General features: G+C 42.4%; 3 protein-coding genes across 4 annotated transcripts in view; 2 read left to right on the top strand and 1 right to left on the bottom strand.

Annotated features, from left to right (window-relative positions):
- The window catches only part of nfixa (nuclear factor I/Xa), a 159,347-nt gene extending 151,466 nt beyond the window's left edge, over positions 1–7,881 (top strand). Inside the window, 2 exon segments of the mRNA XM_042318697.1 lie at positions 446–534; positions 2,900–7,881. Coding sequence (XP_042174631.1) covers positions 446–534; positions 2,900–3,069 — 259 coding nt within the window. The 3' untranslated portion in view covers positions 3,070–7,881.
- A 3,193-nt stretch (positions 7,882–11,074) lies between these two features.
- Positions 11,075–13,026, top strand: rnf11a (ring finger protein 11a). 2 transcript variants are annotated; one of them, XM_024416779.2, is made up of 4 exons: positions 11,075–11,211; positions 11,435–11,580; positions 11,891–12,060; positions 12,318–13,026. In XM_024416779.2, the coding sequence occupies exons 2-4, from the start codon at positions 11,482–11,484 to the stop codon at positions 12,487–12,489; spliced, it is 441 nt and encodes a 146-aa protein (XP_024272547.1). In that variant the 5' UTR covers positions 11,075–11,211; positions 11,435–11,481; the 3' UTR covers positions 12,490–13,026. The 2 variants fall into 2 exon arrangements, with proteins under 2 accessions (XP_024272547.1, XP_024272546.1); XM_024416778.2 differs by having other exon boundaries at positions 11,084–11,580.
- A 9,833-nt stretch (positions 13,027–22,859) lies between these two features.
- LOC121846003 (heme oxygenase-like) lies at positions 22,860–26,527 on the bottom strand. Its single transcript, XM_042318695.1, has 7 exons — positions 26,373–26,527; positions 26,064–26,112; positions 25,406–25,517; positions 24,871–25,086; positions 24,163–24,435; positions 23,794–23,911; positions 22,860–23,609 (listed from the first exon to the last, which is right to left on the bottom strand). Exons 2-7 carry the CDS (start codon positions 26,108–26,110, stop codon positions 23,482–23,484), a joined length of 894 nt encoding a protein of 297 aa, XP_042174629.1. The 5' UTR covers positions 26,111–26,112; positions 26,373–26,527; the 3' UTR covers positions 22,860–23,481.
- Between the last annotated feature and the right edge of the window lie 471 nt (positions 26,528–26,998).

Raw genomic sequence — 26,998 nt, 5'->3', positions numbered from 1 at the left:
TCCCTGTCTGACCCTCATAAAGAGCTCCCATCTATCCCTGTCTGACCCTCATAAAGGGCTTCCATTTTTCCCCAGTCTATCTAGGAGACTTTGGGACTACAGTTTATATGCAATATGATCAATGATCAAGACTGATCAATTATCAATATAGTCTTATTAATTCTAGCTCATTCTAAACATAATTTCCCAGAATCCAGTAATAACACAGTAACATGCACATATTGTACAATTGTGTGTGTGTGTGTGTGTGTGTGTTTGTGTGCATGCGTGTGTGAGTACGTGTGTGAGTGTGCGCGTATGTGTGTGGCTATGTCTGTGTGGCTGTGTGTCTGTGTGTGTGTGTGTGTGTGTGTGTGTGTGTGTGTGTGTGTGTGTGTGTGTGTGTGACTATGTGTTTGACTCTGCATGTGTGTGTGTGACGGTGTGTGTATCTCTCTCTCTGTAGCATACTCCACGGCAGGCTCCACAGCTCCCAACAGGTTTGTCAGCATCGGAGCACGGGACAACTTTCTGAACATCCCCCAGCAGTCTCAGGTAGCTACCACCTCTCTCCGCTTCCACACACTATCTCACATTTTCTGCCAAACAATTGTAAACACGACACAACACAACAATCAGACATGTTTTAAATGACTAGTTTTCAGTATTGGTTTGCAGTCTTTGCGACAGTAAACTTGTGGTCTTACCCGGAGGACACACAGAAATCTGCACATCATCAACATTAACTTCAGGGGTGTAGATGTATACTGTAGATGGCTGAGGTTTTGGCGTATCAGACTCCTTCCTCACAGTACAGTCCACTTGTGGTGTCTCCCTGGCTGTCTGTGTTGTGCCAATGGGCTACAGTGTGTTGGGTTGTCCTCCATTACCTACACTACTTCTCTCATTAGGGTCTAACCGCACCTGCCTGCAGACCACTGAGCTATCCCTCCCACAGACACACATAGAAACAATCTGCATTCCTCCTATTCTGTTCTCTCGCTCTCTGTGTCTTCTCTCTCACTCTCTGTGTCTTCTCTCTCACTCTCTGTCTTCTCTCTCTCTCTCTGTATCTTCTCTCTCTCTCTCTCTCTCTCTCTCTCTCTCTCTCTCTGTGTCTTCTCTCTCACTCTCTGTCTTCTCTCTCTCTCTCTGTATCTTCTCTCTCTCTCTCTCTCTCTCTCTCTCTCTCTCTCTGTCTTGTCTTCTCTCTCTCTCTGTCTTCTCTTTCTCTCTGTTTTCTCTCTCTCTCTCTGGGTCTTCTCTCTATCTTCTCTCTCTCTGTCTTTTCTCTCTATGTGTCTTTTCTCTCTCTCTGGGTCTTCTCGCTCTCTGTCTTCTCTCTGGGTCTTCATCTTTCTCCCTTCCTTTCCTCTACCTCCCCTCTCTCGCTTATCTCTTTCAACCCTCCCTTCTTCCCCCACACACTCCCTCATCCACAGATGTAACCCTGGCACAGAGGGAGTCGCCATACACACACACACACACACACCTTCAACTGACTTACTAGTGTAGTTTGAGAGCAGAGACATACACTGAGTATACAAAACATTAAGAACACCTGCTCTTTCCATGACACAGACTGACCAGGTGATGTCACCTGTTAAAACCACTTCAACCAGTGTAGATGAGGAGACAGGTTAAAGAAGGATTTTCAAGACTTGAAACATTTGACACATGGATTGTGTATGTGTACCATTCAGAGGGTGAATGGGCAAGACAAGAGATTGAAGTGTCTTTGAACAGGGCAAGGTACTGGGTGCCTGGCACAATGGTTTGTGTCATGAACTGGGGGGGTGCAACTCTGTATTATGTTTTTTACACTCAGTGAATAACTGGTCTGAGGAGCTCTCTGGTGGCTAAACACAAGTCATGCAGGGAGAGAAAGAGAGGGGGTTAAGAGAAAGAGAGTTAGTTCAAGCTCTGTGCTCCACAGGCGAAGTCACGTCCTGACTGTCTGGTTGCCACGGGCAACCAGACATGATGTCATAGGCAGTTTAACTTAGCCTTGAAGGGAGTTAAGGAGAAGTGGGAGTGGTCAGTCCTGCCAGGGATTACATTGGGGGAGAGAGAGAAGAGAGAGGAAGTTGGGAGAGAAAAGAGGAGGAGTTAGAAGCCCAAAAGGATCCTGGGAAAGGGAAAAGGAGGAAGGAAAGAGAGGGGAAAAGGGAGGAGAGAAACTTTCTCTCCGGGGTCCTATAGGAATGTAACAGAATAGAGAGCAGAGCGTAGCTATAGGGCCGTCAGTGATTAGCTGCCTTTCCCTGGGTCTACTCTGTGGAATGTTGTCTGGAGCCTGAGCAGAGCTGCCACTTAACCAGACCTGGGTTCAAATACTATTTGAAATATTTTCAATTGTGCCAGGCAAACTCAATCCAGCCAAGAAACTATTTCGAAATAGTATTGGAACCCAGCTCCCAGAGTCAAATGCCAACCCTATAACTCTGTACCCTCAGTGAGTCTTATCAAACAGTGAAACCTGATCCTGGGAGTAGCTGCATGGCCTGCAGTAGTTGACTTCATGGTGTCATTTGAAACAGTAAAGAAAGTCTTGTGAATCATGTTACATCTAAACTTTGTACTTATTGGAGACTTTGACGGTTGAAATACTACAACGTGAAAGAAGTACTTTTACAAACTGTCGTCTTGTAATTACTTACTTACATACTGTGTGAGGAATGATCAACTTAAGGTTCCTAGGCATTGGGGTATGATCGAGGCTCAGCTCAGTAAAGGGAAAAGTTGCTATGAAGGATGGCCCTCTAGTGGCTAGTTAATATTTTGCATGACAACATTTTTTAAATTGATTATTTTCCTGAACCATTTATTTACTTATAAATGTGTAACTGTTGAACTTAGTGATGTTACCACATGACAAAGATGAACCTGATGTTTCCTGTATTTTATTTCTCTTCTATAGTCTTGGTTCCTCTGACAAGGCCTCCGACTCAACCGCTAGAATTGTGTCATGAGAAAATTGGGAATGGAAAAACAACACAACACACAAAACAAACCAACACTGACTACAAACAAACTGCTGACACTAAAGTATTTTTGCTCAACAACCAACAACACAAAAACAGAAAATAACCCCCAGAAGAATACCCATTTCCACGATTTGAACATTTGAACCGGAACAACCATCTCCCTATACAGAAGGCTGAAAAGAGATCGGTTGAAGTGGACAGACTCAGAACGAACGACAGAACGAGGAAGAAGAGGAGGAAGAAAGATGAGGAAATGTCACACACAAAACATGTCAGAAAGCAAACAAAAATATGCAACCTGACAACTAACTGACCAATTTCGTTGTATTGTTGTTTTTATATTTTATTTTCACAATGAAACTCCATGCAATGGCTCGGAGATCCACCCACACACAACAGTGTAAAACACATAGTTGGCAGAATTTGGTCATTTGAGCTATAGCTATAAACATTGTCACCACCCAAAAGAACCCATTCTGTAATCCTTTAGTCTCTCCTCCTGACGGTGCTTTCTGTCCCTGCTCCCTCTCTCATCTGTCAACCAGGTGTCCAGGCAACGCCCACAGCCTCACACAACCACATCCGACTGGCCTCACTGCCGCTTGATGTACTCAGCCCTGACTCCCCTCCCTCCTCCCTTCTTCTGATTGGCCAAACACTGGGACACCATCCAATGGTGTGATACTATCTGCACTAGATGGCTGGTTTTAGCTTACCCTCTTGTGAAGAGCGATAGCCAATAGCATGAGCCGAGAGCGAACACAAAACAGTCAGTCAGTCAGACATAAGACAGTCAGACATAACAGACAGAAAGTCAGTCAGTCAGACAGACATAACAGAGAGACAGACAAACATAAGAGACAGACATAACAGACAGACAGACAGACAGACAGACAGACAGACAGACAGACAGACAGACAGACAGACAGACAGACAACACTATGCCCTCTTTCGTCCCCTCACCTATGCACTACTGAAACAAATAAGGGAGGAAACAGAGTGATCCAGCAGGTCGCTGAAGGCAGTGTGTGTGTGTGGGCAATGGGCTGTGGCTCTGGCATCCTGGCACTCACACATACACACACTCACGCAGACTCAAAGTACGTACACACACACACACAGATCATTGTCTCCAGAACCCACACGTCTGGCAGACACAACTGATTCACTGACAATACCATTTTGTCTGTGTGTCCTTCACAGTAACATAATACATGCATAGGATCAACATCATCGTGTAATAACTAGCTTTCTTTTGGTTTGTAGCCGTTTTCTTGCATTTCATTTTGTTTGCCGGATTGGTTTTGGTTTTGTCTCACTTGGATTCTTTTGCTTATGTTTGACCTTCTTCCTTAAGATCTTTTCTTTCATCCGCTTTTTATTTTGCAGAAAAAAATATCATCTTCGTTTGCAATAACAGGCATCTCTGAAATCTCTCACAAACACCAGTACAGGAACTTGCGACAACCCCTGCCCTGCTTCACCCTGTAACCACAGTCCATTCACAGTAGCGCCCGGAGGAACACACGCTGACACACCACCGTATCAAAATGCACACTACTAACACCGTCACCCTGATTCCAAACACAAAGGTGAGCCTTTATATACGAGTTTCTCCAAACTGCCTTTGATAATGGTTTTTCATTCATTTTGACATTTGTCATTTTTAATTTGAGATACCTTGTTTTTTTCTATTGTAAATGTGATTTATTAAATTGTTATTGATATTGTAATTTTTTTTTTTTATCATGACACAATAATTCAAACAAAAAAAGCCAAACCTCACAAAATAACTGGACTGCCTAGCTGTTGGTTTCTTCCATGTGCAGGGATAGAATTGTCTGACAGCCCAGGCACTCTGAGTTTATCGTAAAATTAGCTCTATGTACTCAAATCATATATCACAACTATAACAATCTATGGAAGTGCCTCTGTACTCCCTATCATGCAATTAGTTCAAATTCAGGTTGATGTTTTTGTTCACATATATGCTAAAGCTACAAAGAATGGTGATGTTTCTTCCTATATGGAAACCATTGGCTATAGGACAGAATCTTTGTAGAAGACTGCAAAATGTTATAAAGAGAGAGAGAGAGAGATCTTAAACATATATATTTATGGTATATGCTCCTTTTTAAACTTGACTAAAATGAGCTTGTTGGCAGTTTAGTTATTTTCTGAACTCTTGAGCTAGCAGAATTCCATGATGGACAGCACCTCACTGTCACCATGACAATTCAATGAGCACCCACCCAACCTCCACAAATCTACAGTGCAGCGTTCAAAAAACACAACAAAAATCTCCTTGATGCAAAATAGATGAAACATGTCAAAATCGACAATGGAAAAATTGAAGAAAAAAAGTGTTTGTTTTTTTGATGGAAAGTATTATTATTGAAAAATATGTGTCGATTGAGCCACGTGCAATGCATTGGGTAGATTCATTGTGTTTTGTCTGTTAGAGATTTTTAAGAAAGCTAAGAAGAAAAGAGAAAAAAAATCTATTTGTTTCAAGTCCGATGTGCTCCTGGACTCTAAACTAACAGAGCCATATCCTAGTCTTTGTAAGTTGGGGGTATTTGTTTTTATTTTCCTTTAGTGTCTCTTTTTTAATGTTTAACGTGTAATCATTTGTTTATAAACATGTTTGGAGGGGCTGAAGGAAGAAACATTTCTTACAAAACGTTTAAAAACAAATTGAACATGGAATGAAAAACCGGTGAAATGAAAAACCGTCACTTTTACACACTATCAAGTACATTCAGACTATTACAAAATGAATGATAATGAACAAAATAATGACTACCTTTAGGAAACCGCATTTATTACTCCTCTTCTCTATTCCTATTCCTTCTCCTGTTTGTAATATTGAGTGGAGGGAGGGGTTCCTATTCCTTCCTATATTCCTCTAGTAGGTTGTGAAACAAAAGGCATTTTGGTTCAACCTTTAGATAGGACGAGAGCTGTACTGTAGGCTTATCAATGCCCACAACTACTTCCTCTGATTTCTCCCAGATTATTATACTCCTCTCTCTGAGTCTGAGCAAGGGAAAAAAACAGGAAAATGGCAGCTTAGAATTAGTTTCATTTGAGGAGCCAGCCAGTCTGTCAGAACCATGATGTAACGATAGAAATACAGTAGGCCTATGCAAAGTGAGCTTCCCTCCACCCCTTCCTTCTCCACCCTCTCCCTCATTCCCCTGTAAATTCACCTTGACTAGTGCTTGTGCTGTAGTGTAGTTTCCCAGCAGTTAAAGGTTGTCCCTTAAAAGTGCCTTTTGTTCACAGACTCCATTTTGTAATCCAGATCGCTCCCCTTTCATTAGAAATAATTCAAGGTAGAGGTGAAAGTGCCGCTAAGTGCAGATCTAGGATCAGTTTCCTGTATATCCTGACCTGAACCATTAGGAGGGGATATGCAAAACTGACCTTAGATCAGTGCTTAGTGAGCAACTTCATCCGATCTCAACCTTTGAAAAATGATCCCCCTCCATTGTATCAACCTTCCCATAAATCCTTTCCCTTTTCAAAATCCGTATATATATAGTACAAAAGGAAACTGGTGTGAATTAGTTCTTTACTTTTTATTGATAAATGATGGAAAAAAATACTGAAAAGGCAAAAAAAACTTGTTCTCGTTCCCCCTTGCTCTCTGGCTTTTTTCTTCTTCCCTCCGTCTCCTCCTCTCCTCTCCTCTCCTCTCCTCTGTCTATCTGTTCTCTCGTAGACACCGGAGTAGTCTGTAAGTGTGTCCTCTCTCTCTCCTTCCCCCTCCCTGCCTTCCTTCCTTCCGTTGATGGAAGGGGTTGTTGAAAAAAAAAATGGCCGAAACTTTTTGTCTTGAGCAGAATGCAGTTAGCTCACGTTATTCTTGTCTGTATTGCCTCTTCTTCACATTGTATACCATTACCCATCCTCTTCAGCTTCTCCATTCAAACAGCTAATGTAAGTGAACAAATTACACCAATGGGCTTTTGGGGGTGCGCCTGCCCAGTGTAGGGTAGGACTGGGTGTTAGGGGTTATGGGGGTTAAAGGTCTTAGGGGGTCAATAATGTTGGGGTAAAGGAGAAATTATAGGGGTACCTTTTGGGTGTTGGGGGGGGGGGCTGCTCTTCTGCTGTGACAAGTTAAGAGTTTTTATTTTATTTATTTTGTTTTATTTTATTCCTTTATTTTTATTTTTGACTTAATTTGGATTTTTGCTTTCATAGTTCCTAACTATCAGGGTATGCCGTCATTGAAACTCTATAAGAGAGTCTTGGACTGTAAATTAAATGCTACAAGCACCTTATAACTACTGGCTGAGAAAAGGGGTTTGCAATACTACCAGCACACACACACACACCTAGTCATGTATCAAATACTCCAAACTCTTGTATTATTATTGTGAGGTTTTATCTAGTGAAGCCAGGAGCAGTATTAGCCATTGGCAAAACACACACCACAACCCACCATATAGAGCCAGCATGAACCAGGCTTGAGGCATACTCTCAAGTGAAACGTAGAGATATCAGTTTGAATGCCAGGCTCTAAAAACTCTGTTCCGTTTTGAGATTATTTTTTTATTTTTATTTTTTTGTGGTGTCTAGACAGTACGCCCTTTGACCCCCGACCCTACGCCCTCAGAGCAGAAAAGCCCCACTCATGCCTGTAGCTCTGTCTGAAATGGCACCCTATTCCCTACATAGTACACAACTTTTTCACTATTCCCATAGGGCCCTGTTCAAAAGTAGTGCACTATGTAGGGAATAGGGTGCCATTTTAAATGCATCCCATGTCTTTGTGTATAAGAAACACCCCCAGAGCTCTATAGGTGAAATGCATGTGTTAATTACAGTTTCTTTTCCATAAGAAGAAAAACACAGTTTGAGCAGAGCAGCACCTTGATTGAATAAAAGGATGTTCTTGACTGTAGCATCTTGACTGTGTTGTGTCTTTATTTATGATCATGACTGAGAATGGAAATGATGATAGTGGAACCTCATACCTACATGACAAGTTCAGGTAGTTTGATGTGGAAAGGTAGCCATACAGTGAAGGATGTTCTTGACTGTTGGATCTGTGTTGTCTTCATTATTATGACTGGAAATTAATATGATGAAGGGATATACAGTGGGGCAAAAAAGTATTTAGTCAGCCACCAATTGTGCAAGTTCTCCCACTTAAAAAGTGGGAGAACTTTTTAAGTGGTAAAACTTTTCTGTAATTTTCATCATAGGTACACTTCAACTATGACAGACAAAATGAGAAAAAAAATCCAGAAAATCACATTGTAGGATTTTTTATGAATTTATTTGCAAATTATGGTGGAAAATAAGTATTTGGTCAATAACAAAAGTTTATCTCAATACTTTGTTATATACCCTTTGTTGGCAATGACAGAGGTCAAACGTTTTCTGTAAGTCTTCACAAGGTTTTCACACACTGTTGCTGGTATTTTGGCCCATTCCTCCATGCAGATCTCCTCTAGAGCAGTGATGTTTTGGGGCTGTTGCTGGGCAACACGGACTTTCAACTCCCTCCAAAGATTTTCTATGGGGTTGAGAGCTGGAGACTGGCTAGGCCACTCCAGGACCTTAATGCTTCTTACGAAGCCACTCCTTCGTTGCCCGGGCGGTGTGTTTGGGATCATTCTCATGCTGAAAGACCCAGCCACGTTTCATCTTCAATGCCCTTGCTGATGGAAGGTTTTCACTCAAAATCTCACGATACATGGCCCCATTCATTCTTTCCTTTGCACGGATCAGTCGTCCTGGTCCCTTTGCAGAAAAACAGCCCCAAAGCATGATGTTTCCCCCCCATACTTCACAGTAGATATGGTGTTCTTTGGATGCAACTCAGCATTTTTGTCCTCCAAACACGACGAGTTGAGTTTTTACCAAAAAGTTATAGTTTGGTTTCATCTCACCATATGACATTCTCCCAATCTTCTTCTGGATCATCCAAATGCTCTCTAGCAAACTTCAGACGGGCCTGGACATGTACTGGCTTAAGCAGGGGGACATGTATGGCACTGCAGGATTTGAGTCCCTGGCGGCGTAGTGTGTTACTGATGGTAGGCTTTGTTACTTTGGTCCCAGCTCTCTGCAGGTCATTCACTAGGTCCCCCCGTGTGGTTCTGGGATTTTTGCTCACCGTTCTTGTGATCCTTTTGACCCCACGGGGTGAGATCTTGCGTGGAGCCCCAGATCGAGGGAGATTATCAGTGGTCTTGTATGTCTTCCATTTCCTCATAATTGCTCCCACAGTTGATTTCTTCAAACCAAGCTGCTTACCTATTGCAGATTCAGTCTGCACAGCCTGGTGCAGGTCTACAATTTTGTTTCTGGTGTCCTTTGACAGCTCTTTGGTCTTGGCCATAGTGGAGTTTGAAGTGTGACTATTTGAGGTTGTGGACAGGTGTCTTTTATGCTGATAACAAGTTCAAACAGGTGCCATTAATACAGGTAACGAGTGGAGGACAGAGGAGCCTCTTAAAGAAGTTGTTACAGGTCTGTGAGAGCCAGAAATCTTGCTTATTTGTAGGTGACCAAATAGTTACTTCCCACCATAATTTGCAAATTAATTAATTAAAAATCCTACAATGTGATTTTCTGGAAAAATAATTCTCATTTTGTCTGTCATAGTTGAAGTGTAACTATGATGAAAATTACAGGCCTCTCATCTTTTTAAGTGGGAGAACTTGCACAATGGTGGCTGACTAAATACTTTTTTCCCCCACTGTAACTATTGTTAGTGTTATTAGTGTAACAGTATAACTTTAGACCGTCCCCTCGCGCGAACCAGGGACCCTCTACACATATCAATAACAGTCACCCTCGAAGCATCGTTACCCATCGCTCCACAAAAGCCGTGGCCCTTGCAGAGCAAGGGGAACTACTACTTCAAGGTGTCAGAGCAAGTGACGTCACCGATTGAAACGCTATTTAGCGCGCACCACTAACTAAGCTAGCCGTTTCACATCCGTTACATTAGCAGTGGGGGGAAAAGTACCCAATTTCATACTTCAGCAAAAGTAAAGATACTTAATAGAAAATGACTCTAGTAAAAGCCACCCAGTAAAGTACTACTTGAGTAAAAGTCTAAAAGTATTTGGTTTTAAATATACTAAAGTATTAAAAGTATACTGAACAAAAATATAAACGCAACAAGTGTTAGTCCCATGTTTCATGAACTGAAATAACATATCCCAAAAATGTTCCATATGCACAAAAAGCTTTTCTCTCAAATGATGTGCACAAATTTGTTTACATTGCTGTTCGTGAGCATTTATCCTTTTCCAACAATCTATCCACCTGACAGCTGTGGCATTTCAAGAAGCTGATTAAACAGCATGATTATTACAAAGGTGCACCTTGTCCTGGGGACATTAAAAGGCCAATCTAAAAGTGTGCAGTTTTGAGGGAGTGTGCAATTGGCATGCTGACTGCAGTAATATCTACCAGACCTGATGCTATTCTCCAGTCATGTGAAATCCATAGATTAGGGCCTAATGAATGTATTTCAATTAAGTGAGTTCCTTCTATGAACTGTAACTCAGTAAAAATATTTGAAATGTTTTGTTCAGAGTAAATGTTATTGCAAAAATATACAAGTATCAATATATATAAGTATCAAAAGTAAAAAATGTAACTCCTTTCACATTCTTGATATTAAGCAAACCAGACGGCATGATTTTCTTGTTTTATGGATAACCAGAGGCACACTCCAACACACTGACATTGTTTACAAACAAAGCATTTGTGTTTAGTGAGTCAGCCAGATCAGAGGCAGTAGGGATGACCATGGATGTTCTCTTGGTAAGTACTTGAATTGGACCATTTTTCTGTCCTGCTAAGCATTCGAAATGTAACGAGTACTTTTGGGTGTCCGGGAAAATGTATGGAGTAAAAATTACATTATTTTCTTTAGGAATGTAGCGGAGTAAAATGTGTCAAAAATATACATAGTAAAGTACAGATAACCCCCAAAAAACGACTTCAGTAGTAATTTAAAGTATTTTTACTTAATTACTTTACACTGCTGCTTATTAGGCATATTTTCTCGTCCACCTACCCGCCATTTTTTCGAAAGGCAACTTCCGGATCTCCCAACTTCCTATTAACTAGCTACGTCACTTCTGTGTATACAGTTTGTAAACAAAGCCAAAACAAAGATGGATTCATCAAGAGGTTTAATCTAAAAATATAGTCAGATCGAATAACACAAATTGAAATCGGTGTCATTTACAGTTCGCTGACTTAGGTATTGGAAAATTAGAGACAGCATTTACATGTCGTTGTTTCGAGCGATATTGACTTTTATTTCGAAGTTACACAGCGATTAGAATTGTTTTTCTGCATCGACGTTGGAGGGCTGTTGTTCATTCCTATTTGCTAGCTACCCCGCAGGCTAGCTAAAAAGACAACTTATTGAGCAAGACACGTACAAATATTTGTTTTTGTTGCTTATCTTGCTGTCCTGTTAGATAGCTGTCCTGTTCGTATTGGGGGTTGTGTGTGCTGGTCCAGTTCAATGGGGAACTGTTTGTCTTCGCAAGGCGCCGACGACTTGTCTCTCCTCAACGAGTCCCAGGAAGCCAGTGTTCCAGGGGAGCCTCCACCGCCTTACCAGGTAAATTCAGGGGGAGATGGATCACATCTATACCGGGGATTCATTGATAACAATGTCAACTAACTGTCCACGTTGTTAAATTAGCCTAGTGGTATGTTTCATGGGCTGTGTTTTGTATCTTTTTGCTCATTTCGTATTCTGTCAGAAGTTTAGGGTTCACTAGTAAGCTATAACTGTCATGTGAGAAATTCTGGTATGGTTTAGCTTACTAACACCTATAAAGGCTTTCTGTCCATTTCCCCATCAAGTCAATGGTATAAAATCTGACTGAGATAGTAGAGGATCCACATGTAGTTTTGGATCCATACAGGAGCGTGTCCATGCGCCAGTGTACCACCCCACCCCCAGTCAGACGTGCCTGGCCAGCCAGCTAACAGAGGAGGAGCAGGTCCGTATCGCCCAGCGGATTGGCCTCATCCACCACCTCCCCAGAGGCATCTTCGACCCCGGCTCTGAGCCCTCTGACAAGAAAGTCAAAGAGTATGTATTTTTCTGCCCTGTGACCAACCATATAATTTTTCTTGTAGCTCAACCTATTTAGACACTAATTTACTAGCAATGTCCTATTTCTAGCCACATTATCTTGAGCCATGCATGGCCCAGAAGGATATTAGTGGGTCCTCACCTCATCCATTACCAAGTGTATGTAAGTTAGCTGTAGGCTTCTTATTATTTGAAACCTGTACCACATTTTGACTAAATGCTATCTATCATGTCATGCGCCTCACTCTCTCCAGGTGTGCGATTTGCATGAATGACTTTGAGTATGGCGACCCCATCCGGTTCCTTCCCTGCCTGCACATCTACCACGTGGACTGCATCGACACCTGGCTGATGAGGTCCTTCACCTGTCCTTCCTGTATGGAGCCTGTGGATGCTGCCCTGCTCTCCTCCTATGAGACCAACTGAACTGGTCTCAGAGGAGACCAGTTCACTCATCTGAGCAGTCTCTGGCTGGGTCCTGTTCATTAGGCCAAACAGAAGAAAACTGATTAAAGCAGGGAGGGACTTGACCTGGACTTGTCCAATAAGAAGTGCTTGTTAAATTTTTTTCAGTTGCAAAACTATTCCCTATTTAATGTACTACTTTTCACCAGAGCCTTATAGGCCCTGATCCAAAGTAGTGCATTAAATAGGGAATAGGGTGCACACAATCCTAGAAACTTCCCCTTTAACAGAGGTGCCAAACACCCTTATGACACATCACCTCTTTAACCTGGATGTTCTGTCCTAGTCACACAGCCCTGGGAGGAGTGATGGGTTGTATCAAAATATATATATATTTTAAATGTAACCTTTATTTAACTAGTGAAGTCGGTTAAGAACAAATTCTTATTTACAATGACGGCCTGCACCGGCCAAACTCGGACGGCGCTGGGCCAATTGTGTGCCGCCCTATGAGACTGCCGGTTGTGATACAGTCTGGATTTGAACCAGGTGGTCTGTAGTGACGCCTCTAGCACTAAGATGCAGTGTCTTAGACCACTGCGCCACTTGGAAGCTCCATATGTAGGGTGTACCACAATGAGTGTGTTGAAAGTGGGGTGTTCTACTCTGTATTGGGGCTTTTGGAATTAGGAACGTCTGTCTCTTTCGCCTTTTCAGACTTGTTGCCAAATACATCTTAAGTGAAGTGAAGGATATAGATGGAGATCTTTAGAAGTCATGATGAGCGATATTATTGACAACTGATTTTACCTTTGGATGATCTGAGGGTGGTAGACTAGAGATTGTCCCATTAGTTTAGTTTATGTAGGCTGGTCTTGGATCTGTTAGTGCTGTCTTCTTGACAACAGCTGATAAGACGGCACAATCCGATCTATAACTTTGTTAATGTGGTTGGTTTATTTTAATTCCCTTTTCAATCATCCCCCTCCAGACTAAAATGTGCAATATGATGTGAGGAAGTGCTAGAATTGCACCGTTCTGATTGGTCAAAAGAAGGTGACCCCCGACCTTAACACTGCTGTCTCGGGCCAATTAGCTTTAAGACGGGTATGGCCTTGAATGTCTTTCAAAACAGCACAGGGCTCTTGACTAGAATGCAAACATTTTTCTCATTAAATGGCAATCACAGAGAGAGAAAAAAGTTCACAAAGTAATGAGATATGAGAATAAACTGTGAGGTCTCCATCCCATGCCGGTCTAGTAGGTTACCTCATGACTTACTACTGGCCTCATACCTTTATTGGAGATGTCACTACTGGCCTCATACCTTTATTGGAGATGTCACTACTGGCCTCATACCTTTATTGGAGATGTCACTACTGGCCTCATACCTTTATTGGAGATGTCACTACTGGCCTCATACCTTTATTGGAGATGTCACTACTGGCCTCATACCTTTATTGGAGATGTCACTACTGGCCTCATACCTTTATTGGAGATGTCACTTGGCCTCATTGGAGATGTCACTACTGGCCTCATACCTTTATTGGAGATGTCACTACTGGCCTCATACCTTTATTGGAGATGTTGGATTTGTATGTATGTTGTTTTACAGGGTGGGTTGTTGTAGCTGTTAGTTAGTCTGGTTCCAGATCTATTTGTGCTGTCTTGCCAAGGTGGCCAGCCTTACTGGGCTAGCTCTTAGTACCTTAAACTGCATTTTCACCTTGGATCTTTTTCCTTACAAAGCTTTGCCTTGACTGTGTGCTATCTTACTCTTATGAGATCATGGTTTGTTGTTGTTGTTCATTCTTATGTTTACCGTTAGTGAGTGACTTTTGCGTCCAAAATGGCAAACTAATCCCTACATAATGCAATACTTTTGAGCAAAGCACGATGCAGGAACTGGTCAACAGTAGTGCACTATGTAGGGATTAGGGTGCCATTTTGGACGTGACCCAAAATGCTGTGCCATTATCTATCCCCGAATTCTATGCACCTTGGGATCTCCTCTGGTACCGTGTAGGTCTGGGACTGTATTCACAAAGAGTCTTAGAGTAGGAGACCGTTTTGCCTTTTGGATCAGTTATATGTACTCCTAGTCTTTGTGACGACAGGCCTTGAATCAGGACAAAGGAAATATCTTTTGTTCTCCTTTTCCCTCTTCCTTCTTCTATTTCTCCTACTACTCACTCTATTGTCTCTTTGAATAACTTTATTGTAGAAGTGTTTGACAAGAGAGAAAGAGAATGAATACGTGTCAAAATATAATTTACACTGTTTTGGATACTTTGTGTAAAGGTTGTATCTAGAGTGTTTTTTCCAATGTTGTCAGAAAATGTGTTTGTGAATATAGATCTGTTTTTTTGTATTGTAGTGATGATCTATTCTACATGATTGAATTCCAGAGGCTTTTTAAACAGTTTTGTCGATTAATTATTGGACTAAAATGAATAGGAAACTCTTGTTGATTGACTGTGGTTTGATACTAACAAAGTAAGGACAAGTGAGAGAGGGTACAGACTCAAACTGAGGAGAATAGAATGGATTATGACTTGAACCCATTCTGAATGTAACTATCTTGATCGTGGACATTACTGTGGTGAAGTCAAAACCAGGAGCGTATTTGAAATGTACCCTCATCACCAACTCTCTTCAGGTGAAAGTGGGGAAAGTATGGCTGCTATTCAGTTCAGTCCTAGACCTATGCCCTTTTAGGTGAACGTGAGCCAACTCCTGTGAAGTACAATCATTTCTGATACTCGTGTCATTGTTTTAGTGCTCCTTGAAGCCGGAGATGGAGAGTGTGTCGACTGAAAGAAGAATATGATTAGTCAGACTGTTCCTGGCTGCTGTTTCTGGGTTTTGTAATGTGTGTGTGCAATGAGGGCTCAGCTTTTAGGAAAAACTACAATAAAAAGTGAATGCCAAATCTAACCTTCTTCATATATGGCTTCTTATTACCATATTCTAATTTTGTATCTGTTTCGTCATAGTTGTTACATTGTTTTAGCAATTTGTAATAATGAATTTCAAGTGCACCATCTTTGGCATAACAGGTTAGCTAGATTGAGGTGTCTTGTGATTCCAGTGTATCCCACCCACAGGATGCTTTCACCATCATTGTCCGCTACAGTGAGGTCATCCAGAAAGAAGACCCTATTTACATGTTTTTTTTGCCTGCTAAGAATGGAAGAGAGATGACCTCAATGATGACACAGAGGTCTTCTGTCCCCTGCTAGGCAAGGGCCCTGGTCATGTTCAGGGAGCAAATAAGGAGGGTTTTTTAAGAGTCCTATCTCCTAATAATAGCAAAAAGAAACGTCCTCTTAACTGTCAACTGCATTTATTTTCAGCAAACTTAACACGTGTAAATATTTGTATTCAACAACTGAGACATAAACTGAACAAGTTCCACAGACATGTGACTAACAGAAATGGAATAATGTGTCCCTGAACAAAGGCGGGGGGGGTCAAAAGTAATGTTCAGTATGTGGTGTGGCCACCAGCTGCATTAAGAACTGCAGTACATCTCCTCCTCATGGACTGCACCAGATTTGCCAGTTCTTGCTGTGAGATGTTACCCCACTCTTCCACCAAGGCACCTGCAAGTTCCTGGACATTTCTGGGTGGAATGGCCCTAGTCCTCACCCTCCGATCCAACAGGTCCCAGACATGCTCAATGGGATTGAGATCAGGGCTCTTCGCTGGCCATTGCTGAACACTAACATTCCTGTCTTGCAGGAAATCACGCACAAAACGAGCAGTATGGCTGGTGGCATTGTCATGCTGGAGGGTCATGTCAGGATGAGCCTGCAGGAAGGGTACCACATGAGGGAGGAGGATGTCTTCCCTGCAACGCACAACGTTGAGATTGCCTGCAATGACCAATGATGCTGTGACACACCGCCCCGGACCATGATGGACCCTCTACCTCCAAATCGATCCCGCTCCAGAGTACAGGCCTCAGTGTAACGCTCATTCCTTCGACAATAAACGCGAAACCGACCCATCATCCCTGGTGAGACAAAACCGTGACTCATCAGTGAAGAGCACTTTTTGCCAGTCCTGTCTAGTCCAGCGACGGTGGGTTTGTGCCCATAAGCGACACTGTTGCCGGTGATGTCTGGTGAGGACCTGCCTTACAACAGGCCTACAAGCCCTCAGTCCAGCCTCTCTCAGCCTATTGCTGACACTCTGAGCACTGATGGAGGGATTGTGCATTCCTGGTGTAACTCGGGCAGATGTTGTTGCCATCATGTACCTGTCCCGCAGGTGTGATGTTCGGATGTACCGATCCTGTGCAGGTGTTGATACATGTGGTCTGCCACCGCGAGGACGATCAGCTCTCTGTTATGTCTCCCTGTAGCGCTGTCTTAAGCGTCTCACAGTACAGACATAGCAATTTATTGCCCTGGTCACATCTGCAGTTCTCATGCCTCCTTGCAGCATGCCTAAGGCACGTTCACCCAGATGAGCAGGGATCCTGGGCATCTTTCTTTTAGTGTCCTAAGTTTTCATAACTGTGACCTTAATTGCCTACCATTTGTAAGCTGTTAGTTTAACGACCATTCCACAGGTGCATGTTCATTAATTGTTTATGGTTCATTGAACAAGCATGGGAAACAGTGTTTAAACCCTTTACAATGAAGATCTGTGAAGTTATTTGGATTTTTATGAATTATCTTTGAAAAACAGGGTCCTGAAAAAGGGAGGTTTATTTTTTTGCTGGGTTTATATGCAGGCCAGACAGGCCAGTAATAGGTTGATACTGCCTATTTTATTATTTCAGTTGCCTAATACGTTGATTCTGCCTATTTCATTACATGTATTCTCTGCTTAACAGCAGGCATCTTTATTCCTAAAGGCTCATAATTCTAGATACACACATATTAGAATCATTAAATACGTGAATGTCTTATATTTTGTGTTCATAATTAATTGTCTGTCTGAAATGAAAACCAGTACATGTAAATCCATGTAGTGCAAACTAATGTGGTGTGTACTTCTATATGACATATGCAAATGTATTAGAATAAATCAAGAATATGAAAAGACTGTCTTAACATCGTTTTCACGTGCTCAGCTAATAAACGAACAAACCAAAAGTATGCTTATAGTAGAATAAAATACATTTAGGTTCAATTGTATACACACATGTTGCATTTGAACAAAATGTTTGAAAAGCTCTTCATAAATAAGTTGTCATTTTGAGTGAAAGTATCCTGTAGACATGACATTATTTAAGCATTCAGAACAGTCTTCTTGGTAACATTAGGAGTTAGAATACTGGAATGGTATTGAACCTTATGATGAGCCAAAGGTCAGTCAAGTTGGTTCACTTAGGATAAAAGCATCTGCCAAATTTCATATACAGCTCTGGAAGAAATGAAGACACCACTGCAAAATGATCAGTTCCTCTGGTTGTACTATTTATAGGTATGTGTTTGGGTAAAATTTACATTTTTGGTTTATTCTATAAACTACTGACAACATCCAAATTCCAAATATTGTCATTTAGTGCATTTATTTGCAGAAAATGGACAGGTCATGAGTTCAGGTCTGGAGTCAGGGTTCAGGTCTGGAGATTGGGCTGGCCATGACAGGGTCTTGATCTGGTGGTCCTCCATCCACACCTTGATTGACCTGACTGTGTGGCATGAAGCATTGTCCTGCTGGAAAAACCAATCCTCAGAGTTGGAGAACATTGTCAGCGCAGAAGGAAGACCGTTTTCTTCCAGGACAACCTTGTACGTGGCTTGATTCATGCGTCCTTCACAAAGACAAATCCAGCCATGCTGAAACACCCCCAGATTATCACTGATCCTCCACCAAATTTCACAGCGGGTGCGAGACACTGTGGCTTGTAGGTCTCTCCAGGTCTCGCACCCACTGTGACATTTGGTGGAGGAATTTCTGCGCCAGGAGTGGCATAAAGTCACCCAACATCAATGTGAAAGACTGGTGGAGAGCATGCCAAGACGCATGAAAGCTGTGATTGAAAATCAGGGTTATTCCACCAAATATTGATTTCTGAACTCTTCCTAAGTTAAAACATTAGTATTGTGTTGTTTAAAAATGAATATGAACTTATTTTCTTAGCATTATTCGAGGTCTGACAACACTGCATATTTTTTGCTATTTTGACCAATTGTCATTTTCTGCAAATAAATGCTCTAATTTACATTTTTATTAGGAATTTGGGAGAAATGTTGTCAGTAGTTTATATAATTAAACAAAAATGTTAATTTTACCCAAACACATACCTATAAATAGTAAAACCAGAGAAACGGATCATTTGCAGTGGTTTCTTAATATTTTCCAGAGCTGTATATTACCTCTGCCTATCCTGCCATTCATTGTAATTATACTGGTATAGGATTCATCCCTGACCAAGATGGCTGCCGTGTTTGCCCAATTATGGAAATTTGAGGGTTTATTGTCACATCTTCTCCTGCTACACCCCCTAGTGGACATTCGGTGTCTCCTTGACCTGCAGCCATTTCCCCAGTTCTCTCCCTCTCGCTCTTCTTCTCTCTCTCTGTGTGTGATTGTGTGGTTGGAGACAGATGTGCTGGAGTCAGAACAGTTCCCCACCAGCTGCAACCCGTTCCATAATCAAGACCTCTACAAATACTCAATCCTGCCACTTCCACTCTGCCAGATCGTAATCTCATTTTGCCGCTCTGACTGGTTCCTGTCTTCTGTTCCACATTTCGCTACCCTGTTCTGAATTCAACTCATCATCACTCCCTTGGATTCCCCTCCGGACCGGTTTACCCTGTCCCAACCCAGCTCACTCCAACCTCAGCCTCCACATCAGGTTTCCTACAACTCATCCAAGCTTCCCTGGATCTGTACTTCATCTCTCCCTGTGTTGCAATAAATATCTTGGTTCATTCATCCCTGTTTCCTGGTCTGAGTCTGCTCTTGGGTTCTCCTGTGCTGCTCCGCTTAACATTTGACAATGCCCCTCTAGTAATTCAATAGGCTCTCTATGGGTTTACAGCGGCCCGCAGGACACATGGCAAATTCAATTGTATGATGACAAAAACGTCGCTTGACATTGAGCGCCATCAAGTGACGTCACTGTGTAAAACACCTCAATATTCGTTTATGAAGACAAATCACTTCATAACCTATATCTGGCGTTGTGGCATACACATCTCTCTCCATTTTGTTTGTTTGACTACATAGGAAGTGATAAATAACAGGTTAAACGTGGCCCGTCATATCCCTTGTAAGTTTGTATGAGTTCAAATGAATGGCCATTAGAGCTCTACTCACTGGTTCCAGAGCTGATGATGGCCTGTCTTACAGAGAAGCTCATCAGAGAGTTCCTGACCCTTCAGGGGCAGGCAGCACTGTCAACCTACATCACTGTCAATCACATGAGGGGATGGATCATCTTCAATGTTGAGAAAGCCTTCCTGAAGAAGTGAGAGCAACCTCAAGGTCCACAGGCAGTCAACCTGTCCAACACTTTCCTGTTTAGCTAATAATGAAGCTAAATACATGGCCAAAATACGATAAGTCTCTTTGCTGAATATATGACGCAAAGTGACTGATATGCGTTCTGTTTCATTTGTAGATTTCAGGAAGAGAGAGGGGAGAAAACCCTGCCTCGTTAAGCTGGTAAGAAATATACTTCACTTTATAACCAGCGAGATGTGAAAGATCCATAATAGCCTGATCAAAATGACATTGTCAGGTGTGTCAGGTGTTCAAAATTAGTTGTAAATGCTTTCATTCATATAAACATTTGCCACTGCTAATATGCAACTCAATATTCCACTAAATTGAAACTCACAGACAGACATTGAAGGTGAGGAGTCGGCACAGGCTCGTTAACATCAAGCAGGATGTTTGGAGAGAGCTCAATGAGGAACGATGCCCGTCTCTCCGGTCTACTGGAAAGGAATGACCAGCTTATCTTATCCCTGTTTGTGACTATGTTCAGTGTAATACTGTCGTAATAGAGGCATGCTGTGTGTTTCATAAGAAATACATGCAGTGCATTCAGAAAGTATTCATACCCCTTGACTTATTCCACATTTTGTTGTGTTAAAGCCTGAAATTCAAAATGTATTAAATTGTGTTTTTTTCTTCACCCATCTACACACAATACTCCATAATGACGAAGTCAAAACAGGAATGTTGACATTTTTGCAAATTTATTGAAAATTGAATATATAAATATCTTATTATAGACTGCTGTTTTAACCTCTATCAATAGTCATAAGAGGAGCATTTAGAGATCACATGGAAAAGAGAGAAATACATGTTAAGTTCATTGTGGAGCAGCAGCAGCTCTTCATTGACAACGCAGAGAAACATGCCCAACCTGACATCAGGTCAGAGGAGATGCTCCAGGTGGAGATTCCACAGGAAGTCAGGGAGGTCGTGGAGAGCCTGGTGGACATGGCAGCAGGAAGAGACAGCACAAGGGACATCGTCCAAAGAGCCCTCACTGAACTCGGGACCAAGGTGACGAGCTGCCTCCAAGACCTTCTCGAAGCAGGTCGTGGTGCTCAGTTAAACCATCAGGACATTATCTCCCAGGTAATTCTTCAAGTGACTTACAAACTCTTTCGGAACTGACTTTCTCTGAAGGTCACCCCTCTTTTGAAGGATGCAGAAGCTCTCCTATGGTCCTTGTTATGGGCCAGGCCACGGGGGGGCAGCTGGTCAACACTCTTCAGCAGTCCACAGATCACTTGGAGGTGGTGAAGAGGGTTAAACCAAGGCCTTATACCCTTTAAAGGGTTAATACATTGTGTTATGATAAACTGTAAGGGTCTCCTCTTCAGGACCTCTCTGTGTGTGTGTTAACCATGTTTTGAGTGTTGTGACCTTCAGACACTATCAGAAGGTGTCTACGTTCAGACTCGTCCTGTCTGGATCCCACCGTGGTTATCTGGTTGTCCGACAACACAAGGCTGTCACAGACCTGATGAAACCAGCCACCTGTCAGAAGATGCTTACACTCGTTCCCCTTGTCATGACCCTGTACTTGTGATGAAAGGTCAAGTTTTGGTCAAACCCACTTCTGAGCTTTTAATTGCTGATAAGATGGTTACTGCTGTCAGGGGAGGTTAGATTTATTAAAATGTTGCTGCCAGGGAAACTCACACAAGGAGGACTGGGAGAGGTTATATGAGTTACAGGATGTCTTAGACATTTTGCAGAACTTGGGGAGAAACTATCATATACTGTTATATTGTACTCCGTACCAACTTCTGCCTAGAAATTATATTACTAAAGGAGTATTTTTAATGCTTAAACAGAGTCTGTGTTTCCTTTCCATTACTAATGTATGTTTGATAATTATATAGACCTGATCATTTGTTGAAGAAATTGACCAACAGTGGCCACGAACATCATGGCGAACCTGGAGGAGATACTAGGCCCCAGAACGGTGCTGGCGAGAGCACTTGGACTGGTTATCAAAGATCTTCAACCTCTACGTGGTTTGCCTTGTAGCTCTGTGGATTGCTAAGAGTGTACCTGATCGGTTTGCTGCTAACAAGGAGGAGGGACTTATTACCCAGAGTATGATGGAGAACCATGTTCTTGTTCAAAGAAGACAGAGCTGAAGAAGCAAGGTAAAAGCAACGCTGCTGTGTCAGACTCTGAGCCACTGACCTCTAGCTCGGCACCTGACCAAGGAGACATTAGAGCAGAAACACAGCAGAATGAGGAAGTTAGTGACCCTTTCCCCCGGAATCGGAACCCTCCCAAGCTGTTGTTTCCGACTGGCATTTAGACCTGGAGCCCATCCTACCACAGAACTATCTACAGCTGGTATAGGAGGCTGAGCCTAGAGAAGCACCTCGTTCTGATGCCACCAGCACCACATTCCAGACCATCAAAGAAGATGACCAGCCTTCGAGGACTGCACTGGACAGGAAGTGGAGCATGACAAGCCAAAGAAGATGACCAGCCTTCTCAGTCTTCGAGGACTGCGCTGGACAGGAAGTGGAGCATGACAAGCCAAAGAAGATGAGGATTCGCAACATCTTCAGAAGGAAATGTAATGAAGGGGCTTCTAAAGCCTATTATCACCACAAGACTCATATATTAGAAGAGAATTCTAACAGCCTGACATTGTTATCGAATGTGTCTGTTATTATTTGGGAAATAGAAGGATGGGATTTGGGCCTTAGCATTTCTGATTAGAAACCCCACAAGACTCCTACTAGAACAGAACTGGAACAGCCTGATATTTTTATGTTCCTATTTTATTGTTCTCTTCATTTTGAAGTATATTAATCAAACTTTTTTATGCACACTGATTGAGATAAAATGACATGTTCAATCTACATTGTTACTCTCTGGTTGCATGTTGATAGAAGAAAGGATTTTAAATCATGTAGACGATGAAGAAATGATCGGTGCATTTTATACCCCACATGGTATACTCTTTTTATTTAAAAAAGTACAAATATATACAATATATACAAATATTTTTGTTGAACAAATTTCACAAACAGTATAACTGACTTTACAAAAATGCATTTGACAGGTAGAAATATTACAGTAGTAATGGCTAAATCTTGAGATTGTAAATGAAAAAGGATAGATTTCATTTTGCTCGCATTTTCACAGTGACATTGATAAATGATACAGAAATTTCACAAAATGTTCAGGAGTACTAGTCTATTTCTAGTGTACTAATGATTTTATACTGGTGGACATTGAGTCAGTACTGCCAGTCAGACACATGGACATGTATCAATATCATACACATCCTAACTCATAGTTTAATGTGGTTACATACAACACAGGAACCATAAGAATTTATATTACTAAGTTATTACTTACTTCTGTACAGTTTTTTGTTTTTTTTAACAACTTTTAAAACTATTTAGGATCAACAACATTATAAAATATGGGGTCCTTCATTCTCTTTAAAGTCTTTAAAGTACAAAAATACTCCCAACATCATCTAAGTCTAGGGTAATCTTCTGTTATGGACGGATACAACTTCGCTGAAAACACTTCTCTACAACTTTAAAAAGCATAGATTCCCATGCCAACTGTTGCCAGGGCGACACAGATCCCCAGCACCATTCTGAAGAGGGGTGATGCGTTGACCAGACTGGTCTGGATCTGAAGGGATCTAGCCGTCAGTTTCTCTCCTGAGAAAAGGAGGAATTATTAGTATTATCTAACACACTAACTGCATAAGTACTAAATATCACCGTCATCATATTCAGTCGTGTGTGTGTTTCCGTGCGTGTGGTGTCTGTGTGTGCGTGCATGCGTTCGCACATGTGCCTATGCGTGTGTGTGTGTGTGTGTGTCTGCGTGTGCGTAACTTACCCTCAGCCAGTTTGGAATGTGTCGACGAGTGTCTTGTGCATCTATTTCTGGTTGTCGTATGCATGAGCTCACTTTCCGTCTCTGTCACAGACACCATCTTCTGAAGATCTTCAAAGACCTGCATCACAGACAGAGGCAAGACAACATCAGTCAAAAGTCAGTCATCTTATGTACGAAGAGCCAAGAAGCTCATAAAAAAAAACTAAATGGCACTCACTTAGCTCATAGTTGAACACCAACCCTAATATCTAACCTTATATCCCCCCTAAACCATGGCTGTCCCATTTTCAATATTCCTCGTCACCCCCCCCATCTCCCCAACCCACCCCATCCTCCACTCCTCTCCTCCTCCACTTCTCTCCTCCTCACCTGGATGTTCAACTCGAAGGCTCTGACAGCCTCCTCCAGCATTCCTTTCCTCTCCTCCTCCTCCAGCTCTATGCTGTTCATTCTACTCCTGTACAGCTGTTTGAACAGGTTGGGGCTGCTCACGCCCGGGAAGGAAAAGAACGACAGACCCTCGCCACCCTTCAGCCCCAGAGACTTCTGGGTAATGCGGCCAAGGACTTGTCCGCCAGATAGGTCGCCGAGGTAGCGGGTGTACGCGTGGGCCACTAGGTACTCAGGGTTGTCTTTGCCGATCTGTGGAGGGAAGGAGAGAAGGAGAGAAGGAGAGAGAGAGTCAGTACAGTCACTGGTGTGAATGCACTATAAACCCATTCCAAGTAACCAATTTTTTAAAATTGTATTATCTCAACTTCTAACGTTTGGCTGAATTTACATTGGATTTTTGAAACCCTCATTTGCACCCTTCGTGGTTACATAAGGCAGGGTTTCCTAAACTCGGTCTTGGGGCCCATTTTGGGTGCACGTTTAGTTTTTTACCCTAGCACTACACAGATGATCCAAATAATCAAAGGTTGATGATGAGGTAGTTATTTGAATCAGCTGTGTGGTGCTGGGGCAAAAACTAAAATGTGCACCCAGAGGAGGCCCCTGGGCCGAGTTGGGGAAACCCTGTTATAAAGCATTATGGTACGATTCAACTTCCACAGACCAGTCCAGTTTAATACACACCTGTCTGAGTCTATGGGCATATATTTTAGTGGCAGCCGGTACAACAATCTTCTCTCTCCAGTCCTGCCCATAGAAATGCTCCAGGTCTCTCTCCACTGACTCCAGCCGTGCTAGTTCCAGGGGGAAGTATATAGGTGCGACACTCGGGTGGTTGGAGTTATTGTCCAGAGCTTCCTCTAGTGCTTGATAGATCTCATAGAGGGAGCACAGGAGAAGCTGAGGAAAGGAGACAAGGAAAGGATATAAACTAGGGTTAGTCTCAATACTTCCATTATACACAAAACACAGTACCTTGACCCACAACAGTTGATAGCAGCACATGATAGAATGATGGAGCATGATGATGCATGGCGCTCCAGCTCGAAAAATGTTGCATGTCCACACGGAACTACTAATGTGAATTACAGTGTAGATAGGGAATCACAAGACTAATTGCGTTGTACTTGCTAGTATCTCCATTTACTAAGATGCAGCAGAGGTTTAAACAGAGAGATGAATCTTTGCCTTTGTTAATGATATGTCAATGATTGATTACCTTGTACTGTGTCAGACTGACATTTCCTCTCTGGTAGGCCAGCATCAGCTCGGTGTTCTCTGCTCTGACATGGCTGTCCTTGGTCACAGCCTTAATCTGCTCAGACAGATCACTGTGGGAGAGAGAGAGGAAAACACATTAACCCCTGTATTCAACCTGTAAAGTTACAGCATTACTGTACTGTTCACACACACAGAGAGAGAGAGAGAGAGCGAGATGGGGGGGTCATGTTAACTTCTGTTTTCAACCTGTGATAAAGACTGTCTTACACACTGAGTGATGATTGACATATGGATGAGAGGGGGAATGCCCACTGACATATAGGACAGCTGGGTGACATATCACTTAGAGGTGGAAAACCAACATGGGTCTATCAATGGAGGCTAACTGCTAATGGGGATAAGATACTGCAGGTGACGACAAGTAGATCAGAGCAATAGACACCTACTCAGAAGAACACCCCATGAAACACTGCCTCTTGCAAAAGCAGCATGTTTCTAAGACACTTACTAACACAAGAAACAGTTTGGTTTGTCTGAGATCTTCATATGCTTGGTAGAGACCAGCACAGAGACAGCGTATGTTAACTGTCTGCTAAGTTCAATCAAAACACAGACATCAGTAGCATGTATACTGCTGGCTGTAACAACAGCCTTACCTGTCTGTGAGCTCCACTTGTGTCTGCATCTTCTTGTCTGTCTCCATATCTGTATTCACAACAGAGAAAACCATCAATATGACTGAGATAACACGGTGTCATACCGTCTTATCTATAACAGAGTACACCGTATAAACATGATATGTATGTTGACAATAAGCCTTTACAATGATCACACATCAGATACTTGCATGTTGCTATATGACCCAAACATGAATTGCAATGTCAGTTGCTATAGAAAGTTATGACTGAAAGCTATGACCCAGAAATGGCACAAAAGTCAAATTGTAAATCAGTTTTTTCACTCACCAGTTCACAAGTTATACAATAGTTGGTCCTTTCTTTGTTGTTATATTCCCACAATGAGAGACTGTCTTCTCCTTCTCTCTCTTTCTTTCTTCCTAAGTGTACAATCCTTATTTTGTGTGCCTCCTCTCCGGTCTCTACCTCTCTTTATACTGTCCTCCCCTCCTCCCTCCCTCCCTCCCTCCCTTCTTCTCTTTCACGGGTTAGCTGAGCTGAGAGAAACAGGAAGCAGTAAACCTGACTCAACAACAGCTCTGCTAGGAACAGCTATGGGAACATTGTGGAGGGAGGGACTAGGACTAAACATGACAGGGCAACTTTAGGAATTACTAGTAATGGAAAACTGGGGGAGGAGGGACCCGCGCTTAACATGACAGGGCAACTTTAGGAATAGAAATGGAAAACTGGAGGGAGGAGGGCCCAATGCTTAACATGACAGGGCAACTTTAGGAACATAAATCGAAAACTGGAGGGAGGGACCAGCGCTTAACATGACAGCGCAACTTTAGGAATATAAATGGAAAACTGGAAGGAGGGGGACCAAGGGGACCAAGAGTAAACATGGAGGGAGGGGGACCAAGGGGAGGGGGGGGACCAAGAGTAAACATGGAGGGAGGGGGACCAAGAGT

The sequence above is a fragment of the Oncorhynchus tshawytscha genome, unplaced genomic scaffold (assembly GCF_018296145.1).
Source record: "Oncorhynchus tshawytscha isolate Ot180627B unplaced genomic scaffold, Otsh_v2.0 Un_contig_4934_pilon_pilon, whole genome shotgun sequence".
Taxonomy (NCBI): domain Eukaryota; kingdom Metazoa; phylum Chordata; class Actinopteri; order Salmoniformes; family Salmonidae; genus Oncorhynchus; species Oncorhynchus tshawytscha.
Note: the sequence above shows the minus strand (reverse complement) of the source record. Positions and strands in the feature narration are given on the sequence as shown.